At 40.9% G+C, this 18,507-nt stretch overlaps 2 protein-coding genes across 2 annotated transcripts; one reads left to right on the top strand and one right to left on the bottom strand.

Moving 5' to 3' along the window:
• The first annotated feature begins 637 nt into the window (after positions 1 to 637).
• On the top strand, positions 638 to 11,959 carry scg3 (secretogranin III). The gene is made up of 12 exons (XM_068318982.1): positions 638 to 1,096; positions 1,794 to 1,846; positions 2,003 to 2,045; positions 2,228 to 2,449; positions 3,365 to 3,507; positions 3,752 to 3,910; positions 4,165 to 4,405; positions 4,663 to 4,779; positions 7,134 to 7,217; positions 7,425 to 7,535; positions 8,424 to 8,513; positions 11,155 to 11,959. Exons 1-12 carry the CDS (start codon positions 994 to 996, stop codon positions 11,271 to 11,273), a joined length of 1,485 nt encoding a protein of 494 aa, XP_068175083.1. The 5' UTR covers positions 638 to 993; the 3' UTR covers positions 11,274 to 11,959.
• A 95-nt stretch (positions 11,960 to 12,054) lies between these two features.
• lysmd2 (LysM, putative peptidoglycan-binding, domain containing 2) lies at positions 12,055 to 18,304 on the bottom strand. Its single transcript, XM_068318995.1, has 3 exons — positions 17,838 to 18,304; positions 15,066 to 15,415; positions 12,055 to 12,640 (listed from the first exon to the last, which is right to left on the bottom strand). The coding sequence occupies exons 1-3, from the start codon at positions 18,081 to 18,083 to the stop codon at positions 12,589 to 12,591; spliced, it is 648 nt and encodes a 215-aa protein (XP_068175096.1). The 5' UTR covers positions 18,084 to 18,304; the 3' UTR covers positions 12,055 to 12,588.
• Between the last annotated feature and the right edge of the window lie 203 nt (positions 18,305 to 18,507).

Genomic DNA, 18,507 nt, shown 5'->3' on the forward strand with positions numbered 1-18,507 from the left:
TCACTCTGCTTTAGTTGAAAGGGCTGCAAATGAACAGCCACAATAAAATCATTTCATTTTATCACTGGCAGCAATGAATCATCCGTGTGAGATTTAGGGCCGCGTCTAATTAACAGCAATCTGATTTTATGAAAGCGAGGTGGTCATAAAACCTGCTCTAATATATGTCCCTCTTTTGCTTGTGTCTAATTGTTTAACCGTTTTAATCACGGTTGCTATTGACTGACAGGTGGTAGATCTACAACCGTGACGCAGGCTTTGCGTGACGCACGGAATGGGCGGATTTCCTCACCGAACGCTGCCAAAAGTGCTTAAACAAACTCATTTCACTTTCATACGTCTATGACGTATGAAAGTGAAATGATATACCTGCAGCTTTCCCACGTGTTTCTCCAGATGATCGTAGCATTTTTATTTAAAATTCTCATTCATCAAAATTGAGACAAATTCTAGACATTTAAGAAAAATAGCTTTAATTCTATGGACCGCGGGTGCGTGAGGTAATATCTTTATTTTCATAACAAATATCGTTCTCCCTGATTAATAAAAGAGGAAAAATAACATGTTAGTATGGTGGACACTTTTTGCAGTGTTGTTCTCCATCCCCTCCTCCTCTGTGGAGACATGAGGGGGCAGGTCTTGTTGGAGAGGGCTCCATTACTTTCCTGGTGAAGTGCTGGCTGCTGCTCACACGGGGCTGGACGAGCCTGGTGGTTATAATCAGGGAGAGAGAGAGAGAGAGAGAGGTGACCTGGATTCAGCACTGCGGCTTTGCAAACAGTTCCGGATCGGAGCAGAGATCCGTCCGATCCCTCCTCGCCTCCGGCGCGTCTGATAGCGCGGGGACCGTTACGCAGGACGCGGAACGCAGCGCGCATCCTCCGCGGCACTTTCAGCACCAGAGGCCGGCGGAGCGGAGCTGTCCGCACATTCAGCACCCCACCCGACCCCCCTACCACCACCACCACCGGGACAAACCTAGTCCGTGTCAGGATGGCGTCCAAATCTGTTGGCCTTTTCGTCTTTTTCCATCTTGTAGTTGTCAGTGTAGTGAGTCAGACATCCGCCTTACCCACACCGACCGCCTCAGCCCACGGTGAGTTGGTGGGAGAGACACTGGAGTAGTTTAAAATTAGAAGAAAGATTTCTATTTTATGGTGGAAACATTACAGAAAACTGTTTGTGTCGTTTAGAAGGATTTTCAGACTGGTTTCAAAAGTGATTTTTATTGAAATAATAAAATTCAGCATGTCTGATATTTAGAAATAAAAATACTACGGGTTTATGTTGATCATCTGTCACAATATTTTTGATTAAATGTGATGTTTACATATTAAAACTCAATCATTTTTGGGGGTAATTTAGTTAATTTCTTAACATAGCTTGATATTTGCTTCATGGTGTTTTTTATTGTGTTCACTAACAAAACAGCGCTTGTTCAATTCACCCAGCAGTGACGCGCTTTAAACGACACCTGGCTTCACGTTGAGGTCTATTTTCGCAGCAGTTTAATCTTTTGTATCTAATCCGATTAAAGCTGTGAGTCCGCTGTGGTGAGTTAGGACAGCAGGAACGATCACGTTAATGTGAAAACTGAATATGCATCAAAGCAAGAAGAAAAATAATTGAATTCGTCAAACTTTTTTTTTTTTTTAAAGAAATGTTTTTAAATAAGGTGACCAGTTTATATGCAACCAGCATTTGTAAAGAACAAATTCTGTAAGTGTTTCATAAATAAAATTTGTTTTCAGTCATCGTTTTACTGATACATGCATCTATTTTCTTTGCTGCAGATAAAACTGTGTACAATAGACAGCTGACTGAAGAAAGACCTCTACAAGAGCAGGTGAGCCCCTCTTTTTTTCCATTTTCTCCTCCAATATCCGGACAAACGGGCTTTATGGTCACTTGTCAAACAGCCAGGTATTAGTACATCAAACAATTTTTTATCAGCTAATATCCTGAATGGAAATGATCTTCTGATTGTTTGTCATTTCCCCAGATGGCCGAGGCAGACAGTGTGAAAGCAGCGGTACAGTTAGCTGGTAAGAGAAAACCTGATTGATTATTACTTCTGGTTGATGTGTGGGTTCAGGTTGCAGCACTTACAGTAAAACCGGTTTCATCTGAGCTGAAAACCTCAATAATCTTAAATGATTTCATCATCACCGCAGAGGTGGGGTTTTTTTTTTCCCATGTTGGTCATTTAGTCTGTTCTGCCTTTCAGAGAGCAAACATCCCTCCACCATCAAGGACAAAGAGTCGCAACACGACCCCGATGTTTTAACCCAGCTCAAGTCCCTGGCTGACGATCAGAAATCAGAACCCACTGATCTGCCGCTCAAGGAGGACCAGTACGTTCCAGACGAGTCCGACTCGACGAAGAGCAGACGATTGGTTGAAGACTATGACTCCACCAAGAATGGGATGGACTACGGCAAGTACCAAGGTACACACATGTAGTTGGGCTTCTTTGTGCCATTGGCAGGACACCAGGCAGATGTTTTAAGAAAGACGCAGTGAAAACACGTGTGTGTGATGGAAAAAAGACAGAGAGATCAAGTTAAAGACTGAACACGTGAAAGATTATCCTCTCCCCTTCAGGTGACAATAAAGTCCTCTACTTTTATCTCTTTGCAGGAGACTTTAAAACACTTATTTTTTTTGTTTCATTCTCTCATCTCATCCAAATTTGAAATAAATGAAAAAAAAATTCAAAATATTTTTTCAGTCCTTATAAAATTTACTACATTCCCACATATTTCAACGTATATTCATGAAATTTGATATTCAATCATCAGCATGAAGCAGAAACCCTGAGTTGGGGTGACTCAGAGACAAAGTGCTGAGTGCTACGCTTCATCGATTCCCGAGGTCAGCCCAGCAATGACAAGCAGCTTGTCGCGTTACAATACATCTAAATTTGGCAAGCATTGTGGGTTCCATTTTTATTTTATAGAGAGTTAGAAATAAGGCTGGGGTTCGAAGGTAAAGCTCAAAACCATTGATGAGTCAATCTGCCAAAACTGGGGGGAAAAAAACATTCTGGTGTTGCTTATTTTTATTCTGTGTGAAGGTCTTGGGAAGCAACAGGGATGGTTATGTAAGAAACAAGCTGCGGACATTTCACATTTCTTATTCACTACCTCAGATATAGATGATTTAAGCTTTCAATACAGTGACAGACTTTTCAAGGCTTGAGGCTTTACCATATGATGGAGAGTAAAAATACAAGGTGGAACTTGATTGTTACAAATAGATTAAATTAAAAAAAAATAACTATTTTTCCACTTTTTACACCTGCAAAAGTCAATTTAGAACATTTACATTATAGACAAAAAAAAATAGTGTCATCCCCTCTCAGACGATCCAGAAAGCTTTCGTCAGGTGGACGGCACCCCCCTGACAGCAGAAGACATCGTCCAGAAGATCGCAAACAAGATCTACGAGGAGGACGACAGAGGGGTGTTTGACCGGATCGTCTCCAAGCTGCTCAAACTGGGTCTGGTAGGTCGTGACCTCGTGGTCTTATGTCACTGGTATTTTATCAGTAGGAAATTTCGTGGTTCTTCTTGTTGTTTTGACGCAGTAAGCAGTTTGGAATAACCACCTGACATCTATAAATGGAGGTTCATCACGTGGACGTGTTGTTCTGTTCTACTACATCGTGCAGCACTTTGATTTCACACGATCGTTCTCAGTCTGGTGCTTCTTCATTTTCTTCTTCTTCTTCTTCTTGGCTTCCATGTAGATCACAGACAGTCAGGCCGATACGCTGGAGTACCAGGTGGCTGAAGCTCTCCAGGACCTCATCACCAAAAACGCCAAGAACAATGAGATCCAGGACATGGAAAGTAACGACCAGATGACCAGGGGGGATCAGGACGACCAGGGTTCGGATGCTAACACGGTAAAACCTTCATAGAACTGATAGTGATTAAAAAAAAATTTTAAAAAGAATTTCAGTAGAAATCCTGTCTGCTTAGCTTTTCTTGCTAAACTGCTTTAATTTTTTTCATATAATTAAAGAAAAGTTTATGTATAATTTCCAGGCCCATGTCTTAATTTTTCCCCAGATTTTAATGAAAATCTGTCATCTTTTGCATAATCCTCATGATAAACAGACTAAACTGTAACCACTGACACAACTTTGTGATTTTTCAGAATGCATGGGAGCCATCCAGAGGCCACTACAATGAAGACGAGGAGGGTGATGATGATGAAGACGAGGACGCTGAGACTGAGGATGAGGAGGACGGGGATGCAGAAGAGGATGGGGCCGACGCAGCCGACAACACCTGGGAGAAGGATGCTGAGGACGGCAACGAGGTGAGCCCTGAAGATGGGCTCCAGGACCTGCAGTACTTCCCCAATTTCTACAGTCTGCTCAAGAGCCTCGACTCAGGTAAGAACAGTCAAGCATCCTCCATCCCAAAATAGAAGCTGTTCAGATCAACAACAGAAACAGACAGCTGTTGTTAGCTGTGACACTCATTGGCCTCCTGGTACATCGTTCTAGGATGTGCACATGAACACACAGCACACACTAAAGAGTCATAAACCCATCATCATGACCCCCACAGTGGTAACATCATCACCATGGCAACCAATTACCATTTACTGATGCGAGGCCCCCGGTGTCGTCTGTTTTTGCTGTTGTAGATCGAGATACTCAGGAGAGAGAGACGCTGATCACCATCATGAAGACATTGATCGACTTTGTGAAGATGATGGTGAAGTACGGCACGATCACGCCCGAGGAGGGCGTGTCCTATCTGGGTAAGACCCGACTCAGCTTAGTATCTGGAATATTCATTAAAATCCTTTTCTTCAATTGCACTATGGTGATGAATTGTATATTATATATTGTCGGTACCAGTTTCACAACATAATCCTCACATATAACCCAAGTTTAAATGTGGAAATGTCCAGAAACAGTTCAAACAAAGCTAGAAAAGTACACTTTGGTTAAGATTATAGAATTTTTAAAAAACATTTTTCTTATAAATAAGTATTGCTTTGTATTTTTTTCATGGTTATCTCATCATATTTCTTTGAGAAAAGTCTGTTGTCTAAAGTAATAACTTTTTAAAAATCATACCAAAATGGACTGTTGAGGTTTTCCACAGCAGCATTACAGTGGAACCAAGTTAATGATCTGAAGACCAACCTCTATATATTAATAATATTGAGATATTGATTTCAACCACGTCAAACAGAAACAACAGGATGCATTAGCTGACTGGACATTGATCTCCGTCTCTGCGTGTCATTGGTGCTCTTTCCACGCGTTCTGTGTTTATTCTGTGGAGCTAATGCTCTCATCAGCGCAGGAAGTCAAGTGTAAATCCTTTACAGGACTTAATGTTAATGTTTCTGAGGCTGATTGTCACATCCCCAACCGATTGAGGGTCGCTGTTCTACGTGAGCTTCAGAAAAGCCCAAACGCTACAGCTGCATGTTTCCAGATGACATTTAAATGCTGGGCACAAGCGAAAAATCTAATTTTAATCAATGTTTTCTTTATTCTTTGTTTTTAAAAAATATTAAATAAATTACCACACTTATATTTGCTAAATTTCTACTTTTTTTTTTTCAATTTAACAGTCCAAATAGAAATGTATGGAGTTCACAATGAAATTAACGTATTTTCATCAGCCTCGATTCGGATAAAATCCGTTCAAAACAGGTTTTCTGCCCCTTTTCTAACTGTAAGAGCTGTGATTCAATATTCTACCTCGGGCTATAGAGGGATTAATCCATACTCCTTCACATGACCCCCGACAGCAGCTGGTTGTTGTCGTCTCTCACAGCAGAACAAATGAACTCTGCTGACGTGACACACCAGAACAAAACAGCCGTATTCTGTCACAAAAGATGTTTCCCAGACAAGCTCTGGCTTTACGGAGGATTGGTTGTTAGGAGATAAGAGGACGGTATTCCACCATCGCCTAGCAACGTGTTAATCCCCCCCCCCCACACACACACACACACACACACATGCTATGTCCACCCCAAGCTGGCTGTGGTGTTCTGATGACTCACCCCAGGTACACAACTGAATACACACAGGCATCAGTCAATGCCAAAGGTGGAACGTGTGTGTAGGCAGAGTGAAATAATGGGCCTCCACTCAGCTACAGGTGGAAGGAGGAGGAGGTTTGAATAGAAAGTACAAGCAGAACGGGAGATGCTGAAATGATAAAGATATAAAAGGAGGTTTTAGCGGAGGAAATAAAAAGATACTGAGAGGTTCGTTGCTCAGTTTCAACACCGACGTCCAACCCTTTTGTTTCTATTTTTCCTCCTAGAGAGACAGACATCAAGTATTATGTCACCAAACAAAAAAATAATTGGTCTTCCCTGATTTTTCATCATATTTTCTTCTCTCACTCACAATTTAAACTTTCACCCTGGTTGAATCTTAATATAAAATAATAATGATAATAACTTTATTTATGTATTGTAGATCCTTTCAAAAGTGCTTCACACAGTAAAATGTTACAATACTTATTTTATTTATTCACATAGTAAACCACCATAATATTCTATTTATAACTGATAAATTGCATTACTATAATGTGATGCATGTTGTTATATACAGTATAGATGTATGTATTTATGAAAGTACTTCTACTCAACCCCCTTCTTTAAGTATAAGTAATAAAAGATAATGAATGACAACATGATAGGATGTCTGAGCTGGTATAATTCCTTTATAGTGGATTGTAAACCAATGGAAATTATAAATAGTGTTTTCACATGCTATTTATAATAGGATGAAGAATCACCAGAACTTAATTTGAATTTTTTTTTTTTTAATTCTTGATATTGTAATTCCAGATGAGTCGTATGGATCTCCAGGACATCTGGTTCCGTTTTTTCACCAGCGTTCTGTTTACATTGTAGTCTATTTCAATCCCATGATGTGTTTGTGTCACTTCCTGATTTGGGGTCTTTTTTAATTCTTTGGTGTTGTTGAGAGAGGAGTTATTAGCACCCTCATTTAATTTAATGAGTCACACAGGAATGAAAAGAAGGTTAATGGTTTTATTCATGTGGAGGGGGGAACTGACGACAACATGTTAATTAAATCTTCAAATAAATGTTTGTCTTGTTTTGCTCACCTACAGAAAACCTGGATGCTATGATCGCCATGCAGACCAAGAATAAACTGGGCAAGTCTCTCGGGCTTCCTGACTTCGCTGGATCAATCGGTAAAATGCCTCTCAAATTTTTATCCACATACATTAAACATTCATTTAAGGGGAGGAAAAAAAAAAAGCTAAAGCCTTCAGGCATCTTCTCAGGAGTCAGTACCAAAGACAGTTTCATTCAAAATGTGGGGAAATCTCTGTCAGAAAGCGACACCCCGAAGCGATACTGCTGCTCTCAGTGATTCATGTATCATCGCTGTGTCACAGGGAAAAACCTGGACGACGATGACAACACCAAGGCTGAAGCTGCCAAGATGCAGCAGGAGTACGAGAACCTGAAGGACTCGACCAAAGAGGAGCAGCCGCCAACGGAGACCAGTCAGTCCCTCCCCCAACCCTGATGACCAGAGAAAACGCGAATAGCTTTTTTTTTGTCTAGCCATTGTGAAAGTTTATTAAACATTATTAGATGCAGATTGATCATGTTGCTCCTCAAAAAAAATGACATATTATGTGCCATACGAATTGCTTGACTCATTTTATGTTTTCGTTTGTTCCTTTTTTTTTGTTTTATTCCATGACAATTTTTGTTGTTTTTGTTTTGTGAAAAAAGTGTCTCAAATAAATGCCGATTTGTCAAATATAGCAAATTCACACCACAGTAGTTGAATTCTTCACTTTACCTCAGAAAATAAGTTTTAGCTGAGATGTTTTTTCCTGACTATTTTTTTGTGGCCCAGTCAGTCAGACTGGCAGGAAGTAAACGAGTGTAGTCCAGGCCAATCACATGTAAGTCCCTGAAACTAGGCCAGTCTGATGACACAAGCAGGAGAGCTGTTTGTTATTCTCTGTCAATCTAATCCACACACCCACACATGCAGAAAAGAGAACAACAAAATGACGTATAAAGCGGGATTATAACCAGGACATGGGGTTTCAGCAGGAAGTAGAGTAAACTGAGCCTGTGTGGTAACAGGCTGCAGAGTTGTATAATATTTTTATTTTATTTTTAAAAATATAATTTCATTGCAAATTTATTGTGTTAAAGCTGTTTGGACACAAGTACTTCTGAAGGAAAATTATAGAATGTAAATAATCGACAAGTCTAAGATGGTATCGCTTTACTCCTGGGTAGAAATGAAGCCATTCTTTGTGCGGATGTAGCTCAGAAGAAAAGAAAGGAAATTCAATTATTTTCTACTTTATGTGACATTAGGCTTGGATTTTGTCTAATTTTATTCATTTATTCGATTCCTCTGTCACCAGTTCATCCTGGCAAGTCGGAGACCTATCTGGAGGCCATCAGGAAGAACATCGAGTGGCTGAAGAAACACGGCGAAGAAAAAGGCAAAGATGGTGAGAAGTGCCCACTAACTATCAGATCCTGCGTGTTGGATGCCTAACTGTTTCCATAGATACACTTCCAGTTGTTCCAGGGAAACCAGTATGTGTGTGTCTACACAGGATCATTTTAAACCTCTACTTCTAGTCCCAGTTTGCAACTAAAGCCTGGGATGCAATGGAAATATGCTGCCCCCTAGATCTAATGAATATGGATCAATTTTGATGAATCTCTTCTAATTACTGGTGATGTAATTAGAATTTACTTTTTTGTTCAGAGACATTTGACATTTTCTAAACCCATGTGCCTTTCTGTGCGCTTGTATAAAATCGGCATTTCTACCAAAACATGTCATCTTTGCGACATCTTCCCACGTCTGAAGATTTTTAAAGTTTGTCAGCGCAATTTTATTTTTTACTTCGTTTCCCACAATGTAACTATCAGCAAGCCACAGTATAAAGAAGCAGCTTGTAACCCAGAAGCTACAGCCGTCTGTTGAGTTGTTCAGGCTGTTACAGCGTCTCACACACACACTAGTGATGCCTGATGTCAGACTCTCCACAGTTTGAGATTGATGCCCAGTGGCGCTTTATTGAGCACATAGAATGAATTTTATTTCATTTATGACATTAAAAAAACAAGTTCCTGCTCAGTTGCTTATATTTGCGTCTGCTTTCAGGGGCCGATTTGGTAGATGACTCAGTCAGAAAAACAACTCATGGACAAAGACGTTACAGATAAAAACAAAGCTTGACCTAGATTCTGGAGTGTATCGAACACAGAGGGACTAAAACACACACACACACACACACACACACACACACAGACACACACACACACACACACACACACACACACACACACACACACACACACACACACACACTGACGATGAGACTGTAAAGCGCTGCAGAGGGGCTAAAGCAGCAGGGACGTTTTTTTGTTTGGTGGTCATCTCTGACCTATCTCAATGTAGGACACTTCATTTGCATTCTAGTGTGTGAAGCGGTTGTCCAGGACAACGAGGCGGGGGGGGGAGGCGTCTCCCCGTCTGCCTGTCATTGATCTGGGTAAAGGAGACAGACAGATAATGGTGTCACAACAGACAGGCTGAGCACGGAGTCAGAGTGTGTCCTCTTTATGGGGGGATTCAGCAGCCATTATAGAGTTTCAGAGAACAATGATCTCTTAAACTCTGAATAATAATCTGTGAAACTCTACAATAATTTAAACTGAGCTCTAACATCCTCAACATCCTTCCTCTCGCTCCATCGTTCCTCTTTGTTTGTAGAAAGCAGAAGACTGGAAGGAAACAGCAGGGGTGACAAGTCTTATTGTGTACACGCCACTAGCAGCAGCCATCAGAACATTCTAAGCAGACTGTATAGTGTGTGTGCGTGTGTGTATGTGTGTGTTCACCCAACACTACACAGATTAGCCAAAGGAGCAGATGGATGGAGAAGCAACATCCTGGTTTTGGCTCCTCTCTGCTATGATTGAGCGGTGCTCACACCATTAATCCTACACACACCTCATGTTTGTCGCTTGGCAACACAACTGGATCCTGCAGCATGGCAGATCTCGATGCTACAAATGTTATCAGGAAGTTGTGGCGTGACTTCCTGCTGTCCTTGTGTTTCCCTGAGTATTCAGTCGGTTGGCGGCGGGAGGCTGAGCTGTTTGCTGACTGTTTCAAGCTCTTTTACTCCAGTGATGGATGGCAGACAGGAATCTCTAAATATAGCTGCATCCTGCTGTGGCCTCATAGCGCGGCTTTTAATGATGAAGGCTTGTGTAGAGCAAGGTGGAAGCTTTGACTACAATTAAATTATCAAGTAAGAAATATAAGGCAGCAACAATGTCTCTGTGATCTTCTGACCTTCTTGTTCTATCTTCCTAACAGCAGACATGCTAACTCTGACCTTAATCCTTCCTCATAATGAACTACCGCATGAGATTATGGCTTGTTTGGGTGTGAAGTCTTAACCCTTGGCCACTGTTTGGGCCCAAAAGTGACATTTTTCTTGTTTTTATGTGTTTCTCTCCCAATAAATCAGTCAGTTAAAAGGCTAAATATATGAAATTTTGCCAGTAATTGTCTTTCATCTTTATTTCCTAAATTCTTTAATGCCTGTCATTACAAGTGTATACAATAGCAGATTTTTACTGTGTACACACAATACCTAAAATGGACAAAATTGGTCCAATTGACTCCCATTATAATCACATATTTTCCATATACTAAAAAGCATATATATATATATATATATATATATATATATATATATATATATATATATATACTGTATATTTGTATTAAACTGTGCACTAACAAACTAAATTCTATATAAACACATATAATAATAAAAAATATATAAAAAACCTCTATATCTATGGATAGGTCTGAAGTAATGAAAAAGATCTGATGCATTGAAAGAAATTTCTGTATTACATTTTTTTTTTTTTTGTTTTATGAGACAGTCCTTTTGTGACCTGAATAGGTAATGTGTGTAGATATTTAATAGATCCCTGAGGGTTAAGAAGGGCTGCGACCTCCAGAGTTCAGCATCCAATTTATCCTGCAAATCACAAAGACTTCAGGATTTTCCCCTTTGAAACACAGATTATAACCCCGTTGTTTTCTGGATCTTTCAGATTATGACCTGTCGAAGCTGAAGGACTTCATGGACCAGCAGGTTGACTCCTATATTGAGAAGGGCATCATTGCTAAGGATGAGGGCGACACCATCAAGAGGATCTACAGCAGCCTGTAACACAGTCGTCTGTCCTCCAACCAACCGCTGGCCAAAAAAAACCTACCTGTTTAGAACTTTTACGTCCCTCAGATTTCCATAAAAAGTACCAAGAAGGGATTTAATAGCACTACCGACAAAATAGTTCAGTACTCTTTACAGCTACCTAATGATTATATTTGCACGCCAGGATCAAAAATAATAATCACTTGAGTATTATTGAGAAAGGATTTAAATAATTTTGTGACAAACTTTAAAATCCAATTAAAAGTTCCTATTTACTCCAAACTGACTGCAGTGGGAAATGAATGTTGTGAGAACATAAAGGTCAAAATGTTGTTAGAACATAAAGGTCGAGAAGGTAACTGTTATCATTGCATTTTCTTGCAACATGCTTGCATAAATTGTTCTCATTCTGTGTAATCTGTCTTAGTTCATTATATTCCATTTTTTCCTGGTTCATATGTAATATCTTATATATATACTTTTTGCTTTTTATTTTACCAAAAATATATTTGCTGTGTATCATGTGGGTGCCCTCCGTCTTGTAATTCCTCTAAGGCCCACTAGGGGGTGGAGTCCATTATCATTAACTCTGCAAGTTGAGTTCAACAGTTCCATCTATGTAGAAACAGAAGTATTTTTAAATGTAAATATTTGTGATTTTCTTAAAGTTTAAAAGCAATTAAAGCACTGCCTTTTCTTTATACGTGTACCAAACTTTGATGGCGAAAACACTGATAACACACATTCACGTTGAGATCTTTTGTCTGGTTTAAATACATATTTATTCTCATATTTCCAAAATAAAACAAATATAATTTTGACTGACAACAAAACAGTTCTCCACCCACATAAATAATGCATTCACACATCAAAAATAGAGCCGTCCCTTAAGTTCCCAAAGAATAAAGTTTATGAGGCAAAGAGACCGTGTTGAAAGGCTTCAGTCCACCCACTGCCTTTGGGTAACACATTCGATTATTATTCTCGGAGAACATCAGAAGCAGTTAGCAAGTTGAACTGGCTTATCTGGAATTGCTTGATAGTGTGTGTTTGTCTATGTGGACATGTGCAGCAGGGTTAGCTTTGTACAGCAGCTTCAGAACCACATAGAAAGTAGATGTTTTGGATACAATCTAAACCAGATCCTTCCTAACACAGAGACCCAAATAATAAACAAATCAATATATTTTCCGAATCAATAAATAAAAGGCAAACATGACACTTTATCTCTCGGTCGGTCGCTCGGTCAAAGCAGAGGATAAAGAGGGCGTTGAAAAGCAAATTTTGGGTCATAGTTGGCGTTTATGAGACATTTGAACAGACTGGTCCTTTAAATCTCCTGATATGATGTTATGGGCGCCGCGTAGTCGTCCTCATTGCTCCTGCAGGTAGAAAAAAAAAGACAGAACACCTTAAATAATAATGGAATTATTCCACGGTTGTAATGTGATACATAAAAATAACAAAACACACACACAAATGCACACGCTTTCTGTAACTCCTTGTTTTTCTCGCACTGCTTAAGTGGTCACGACAGTGTCTGGATGTTTGAATAATAGATGAAGCTTTTTCTCTGCTGCGGCTGAAGGCTCGTCTGATCGGAGTATCTTCAGCTTCTTGAAGTTTAAAGGAAGTTCCAGCAGAAGTCAGAAAATGACTTCTTTTTTATACATATACATATATACACACACACACACACACACACACACACACACATATATATGCGCGCACACAGGCTTGTAGTTTATTTCTCATACCATCCTCAAACCTCTCATGCATGCAGTCTTTTCTGTCTGGGGTTGTCATCTGACACGTGAGCTGTTCTCATCAATCAAATCTGTCCCGTTGTGCGGTGACACGCCTTCTTTCTCAGATATATATGCTTCGGTCTCTTTGAAGATAACTCCGTTCTCTTCTTGCTGCCTTCCTGTACTCGTGTCAACCTCTCCAACGACACCCATTCTTCAAAGATTCACAAGCTTTCTGGTTTTGTCAGAGTTATCAGCTGCTGCCACCACCACAAGCATCTGGACTACATAGAGGATTATCTCACCAATAAGGGCGGATGCGCTTCTATGACAAAATATGTTGCAAATATTTTCTAAAACACTTAATAATCACAAATCATCTCATGTAATAAAGAATTATTTTGACTTCATTCCCTCATCGATACTGATTGAAACCTCGTTGGTAGCTTTAAAGTGACTTCTGAAATATTAGCGCTGCACATTCAGAATAAACTTCAAATTAATCTCAAGTCTGAAGGAACCTTGATAAGGTTCACGGTTAATGAATGGAATAAACGTGAAGGGAATAAAATCAATAAAGGATGCAAAGGAATGTCTTGCATCATGACTTTTCAGGAAGTAGAGGAAAGAAGGTTTCATTTTGTCTGCTTCTAAAAATCCTGCTGCATCAGAGATTCAATCCTACTCAGATTTACTGCCTAAGAAGACATAAAAAAAACTTGCGATGTCATTGTTATTATGCGATCTTAGAAATAAAGTGCATCAGTGGGTTAACCAGCATCTACAGCTCAGCTCAAACAATGTTGGTTTTACTTCTCTTGAAGGCTCGCCACGTGTTTGCACTGAGACGGAGGGCAAACAGCAGAGCGAGCGGCTGTTTGTCTTGGCACGCCACAGACGAGCACGTATGTTGAGATGGGCTTTGACTCATCCAGATGGTAAATGTTGAAAGAGAAACATTCGCTGATTTTGTAAAAGAAGTCACAAGTGTAGACTAACTGGAACTTTATGACTTTGTTTTTAAAGAATCCCTTGAATTTCTTCTTCTTTGTCACTAAAAAAAATAATCCATTCATGGCTTCCCAACTGCTGAGTGGACCTGAGAGCTGTCTCCGTCTTGATACACAGCGTCAGGATGGTACATTCAGGCCTGATCCAGCAAAGCTCCTCCAAAACGCCCAGATTGTTGATTATTACAGCCGATAGAGAGGAACAGTGGGTCTGAGGATGGAACCAACAACCAAGATGGACGTCTACAGATTCCATCTCTTATCAAAATTAACTTGAGAGTGTATCCTGTCTACTAAACCCTATAAACAAGCTGCTCACACACAACCCATCCCTGCTCAGAAGAAAGCAGCCACATTAAAAAAGCTGCCAACACTAAAAGACAAGCCTGTTTTGATGTTGTGATCAATTGCTGAGTTTTATGAAATTGCATTGTCCCCTGTCAAATAAACTAAACTAAAATTAAAATAAACAAAAGAACAAACAAAAAAACAAAAATAATTAGCTGCTAACAGGAAATCAACCTTTCACCGAGACACCATCAGTCATTACACCCAGAATAAAACACCCCAGCGATCAGAAACTGAAAGTCACGGCTGATAACACACCCACATCAGCCCAACTAAACTTTGTCCCCCCCTGAGGGACAATAATTCAACCTCTCTATAAAATGCAGCCAAGAGCTAAAGAGCTTGAGGTAAAAAAAAATATACAAAAAGCATTGAAGTTTTACGACATTCTCTTCCTCTCCTGCCTTGTATGATGAATCAGCCAGTCAAAAACAGTCCATTGTTGGTGTCAAACAGTCATTCATTCTAAGAACAGCCACACAATGTCAAGTTTAGACTCTCATAACAAACATTGTAGGAATAAAGCTCCCGATGATAGTCAGGGACAGGAAGTAGCAGCCCTGTGACTACAGACTCATGTTTAGTCAAACTATCACATTTGATACTTACTGTATTTCAGACACCCGACAGAAATGACACCTGACCCCCCCCCCCCCCCTGTTGCGTATTACGATACTAACACCCCCCTCCCCCCACCTCACCTCACTTCCTCTTCTTTCATCCTCTGCGCTGCCTGCTTTGACTGTTTAATTTGCAAGTCCAGTCTGTGTAAGAAGTCTTTGGCGGACAGCTCCTCTGGCTGGGACTGGGGGGGTTGTGAGTCGGCGGAGGGCGGGGAAGGCGGGGGCGAGGGTCCCTCGATATCCCGCATCGCGAGGCGTTGGGACGTCTCTGCCTCGCGGCACGCCGCGTCCCCGTCCCCGTCAGGAGACTCCAGAGACAGTCCGTTAAACACGTAGCGCCTCTCAGTCGCCACAGGGATGCTGAGGATGCTCTTCAGGAAAATGCAGTCGTTGCTGAACAGCTTGTTGGCTCTCTTGATTTGTTCCATCTGGAACATCAGGGACATAAAGTTATGGTTAGGATATGATCATCATTTCTACAAAAAAACCTCTAACCTTCCAGGTTTTTTTTGGTTGTGATTCTTCCCCATTTAAGCTCAGACGTGTGCATCTTTGGACACTTTCTTCAAATATATGATGTCACTGATGTATCTTACATTTCTGCAAAAGTAGGAGCATAATCAATTCAGGGAATGAAGTAACTTGTACAAAATTCTGTCTTCTGATGGACATTCATCTTAAAATAATGTTTTAAGATTTTCAGAATTGAAGGTGAAGTCACGGCAGACCTACAATTAAAAAAAATCTATTATTATTATCATTATTTATTATTATTATTTACACATTACTGTCATCAAATGTAACATCATAACTGCAGCAGTCACAATTCTGTGATATAAAATATATGAAGAAATGGCTTTATAATGAGATATGAACAATGAATGTCAATAAATCTAATTCTAGGAGGAACACAGGGTCAAAGGTCACTTTTTAACACTTATTACTAGAAACTATGGGAAAGAGTAGTGGAAACTAGACTAAGGGCAGAAGTGAGCATTTGTGAGCAGCAGTATGGTTTCATGCCAAAAAAACAGTACTAAAGAGGCAGTATTTGCTTTGAGGATGTTGATAGAGAAGTACAGAGAAGGCCAGAGGGAGCTGCATTGTGTTTTTGTAGATCTGGAGAAAGCTCATGACAGGGTGCCCAGAGAGGAACTGTGGTATTGTATGAGGAAGTCTGGAGTGGCAGAGAAGTATGTTAGAGCGGTGCAGGACATGTATGAGGACTGTAAGACAGTGGTGAGGTGTGCTGTAGGTGTGACAGAGGAGTTCAAGGTGGAGGTGGGACTGCATCAGGGATCAGCTCTGAGCTCCTTCTTGTTCACTATGGTGATGGACAGGCTGACAGAGGAGGTTAGACAGGAGTCTCCATGGACTATGGTGTTTGCAGATGACATTGTGATCTGTAGTGAGAGCAGGGAACAGGTGGAGGAGAAGCTAGAGAGGTGGAGGTTTGTCCTGGAAAGGAGAGGAATGAAGGTTAGCCGCAGTAAGACAGAGTACATGTGTGTGAATGAGAGGGACCCAAGTGGAAGAGTGAGGTTACAGGGAGAAGAGATCAAGAAGGTGGAGGATTTTAAGTACTTAGGGTCAACAGTCCAGAGCAATGGAGAGTGTGGAAAAGAGATGAAGAAGTGTGTACAGGCAGGAAGGAACGGGTGGAGGAAAGTGTCAGGTGTGATGTGTGATAGAAGAGTTTCAGCTAAAATGAAAGGAAAGGTGTACAAAACTGTGGTGAGACCAGCGATGTTGTTTGGTCTAGAGACAGTGTCACTGAGGAAAAGACAGGAGACAGAGCTGGAGGTAGCAGAGATGAAGATGCTGAGGTTCTCTCTGGGAGTGACCAGGAAGGATAGGATCAGGAATGAGTACATCAGAGGGACAGCACATGTTAGAGGTTTTGGAGATAAAGTCAGAGAGGCCAGACTGAGATGGTTTGGACATGTCCAGAGGAGAGATAGTGAATATATTGGTAGAAGGATGCTGAGTTTTGAACTGCCAGGCAGGAGGCCTAGAGGAAGACCAAAGAGGAGGTTTATGGATGTAGTGAAAGAGGACATGAAGGTAGTTGGTGTGAGAGAAGAGGATGCAGAAGACAGGGTTAGATGGAGGACACTGATTCGCTGTGGCGACCCCTGAAGGGAAAAGCCGAAAGGAAAAGAAAAAGAAGAATAGTATAGAAATATATGACGTCACTGATACACCTTACATTTCTTTGTGCAACAGTAAGAGCATTTTAAATTCAGGGAGTGGAGTAACTTGTGCAAAATTCTGTCTTAAGATTTTTAAAATGTACAGCCTGTGTCGAAGGTGAAGTCACAGCAGACCTCAAAGAGCAGTAGAATCTTCTACAATTAAAAAAAAATCTATTACTATAATTATTATTATTTACACATTACTGTCATCAAATGTAACATCATTACTGAAGTTGTCACAATTCTGTGATATAAAATATATGAAGAAATGGCTTTATAATGAGATAGGAACTGTGAATGTTAATAAATCTAATTCTAGGGGGAACACAAGGTCAAAGGTTACTTTATAACATTTATTTCCAGTATAGATTAAAGTTGTGTCATACTTTGAACATTTCTGATCAAACTATTGATCAGGTGCTAAGTTTGTCCCACTCAGAATATATCATCTTATTGGCTCAGCACGTGGGATTGTAAATGAAAGATCAATCAATAGATAATTCGATCAAAAGTGAAAGCGAACGACAGAAGCAAACAGAGAGATGGAACATTTAAACTGACAGGTGGTGTCTGCGATGCTGTGGGTGGATTCCTCTTGTCCACCAATGAGCCCTGATCAATAAACGAAGCTGATCGATCAGACGGTGGATCTTACCGTGACGCTGTACTTGAGCGCGATGCCCTGGAGGGTATCGCTGTCCGTCACCCGATGCTCGATGTATTTCTCCCCCAGGGATGCCGTGACGCTGGCGGTGCTTCCGTACGAGCGGATCTTAGTCCGGGCTAAGCTCTGAGACAGCTCGCTGTCCGACTCCGACCCGGACCTGGACCGGGGGAAGATGGGCTGGCCAAAGGGTCCTCTTCCATCCCGCATCGACAAGACGGGCGAGAACTCCGCCATCTTCTCTGGAACCAACGCAGAAACCCCGATAACCGACGTCGGTTTTAACGAACACTTCGTTCCCCCCCCCCGACAGGAAAGTCAACGCGGAGTGGGAGCTCCCATCCCCGGTCACCGTTAGAATGTCAACCCGGGGCGCTGGTCATGTTCCGTGGACCGCTACCGCTCGGCCCGTGTTAGTCATCACTCCGGTCCGCTGACGGAAAAACGTCGAGAGCGTAAAGGAGGAGCGACCGGAAGTATTTCCGGTGAGACTTTCAAAATAGACCATCTTAAAATAATGGAATATAATGAAAGTACTTCCGGTGAGACTTTCAAAATAAATCAAAGATGAGAAGTCGGGGCGTTTATGCAGACTAAAGTTAGTTTAGTGCCACAAGGTGGAGGGATCCCCGTCAAAAGACAATGTTTTAATTCTTGCTCA

Source organism: Antennarius striatus, chromosome 1, assembly GCF_040054535.1.
Source record: "Antennarius striatus isolate MH-2024 chromosome 1, ASM4005453v1, whole genome shotgun sequence".
NCBI lineage: Eukaryota > Metazoa > Chordata > Actinopteri > Lophiiformes > Antennariidae > Antennarius > Antennarius striatus.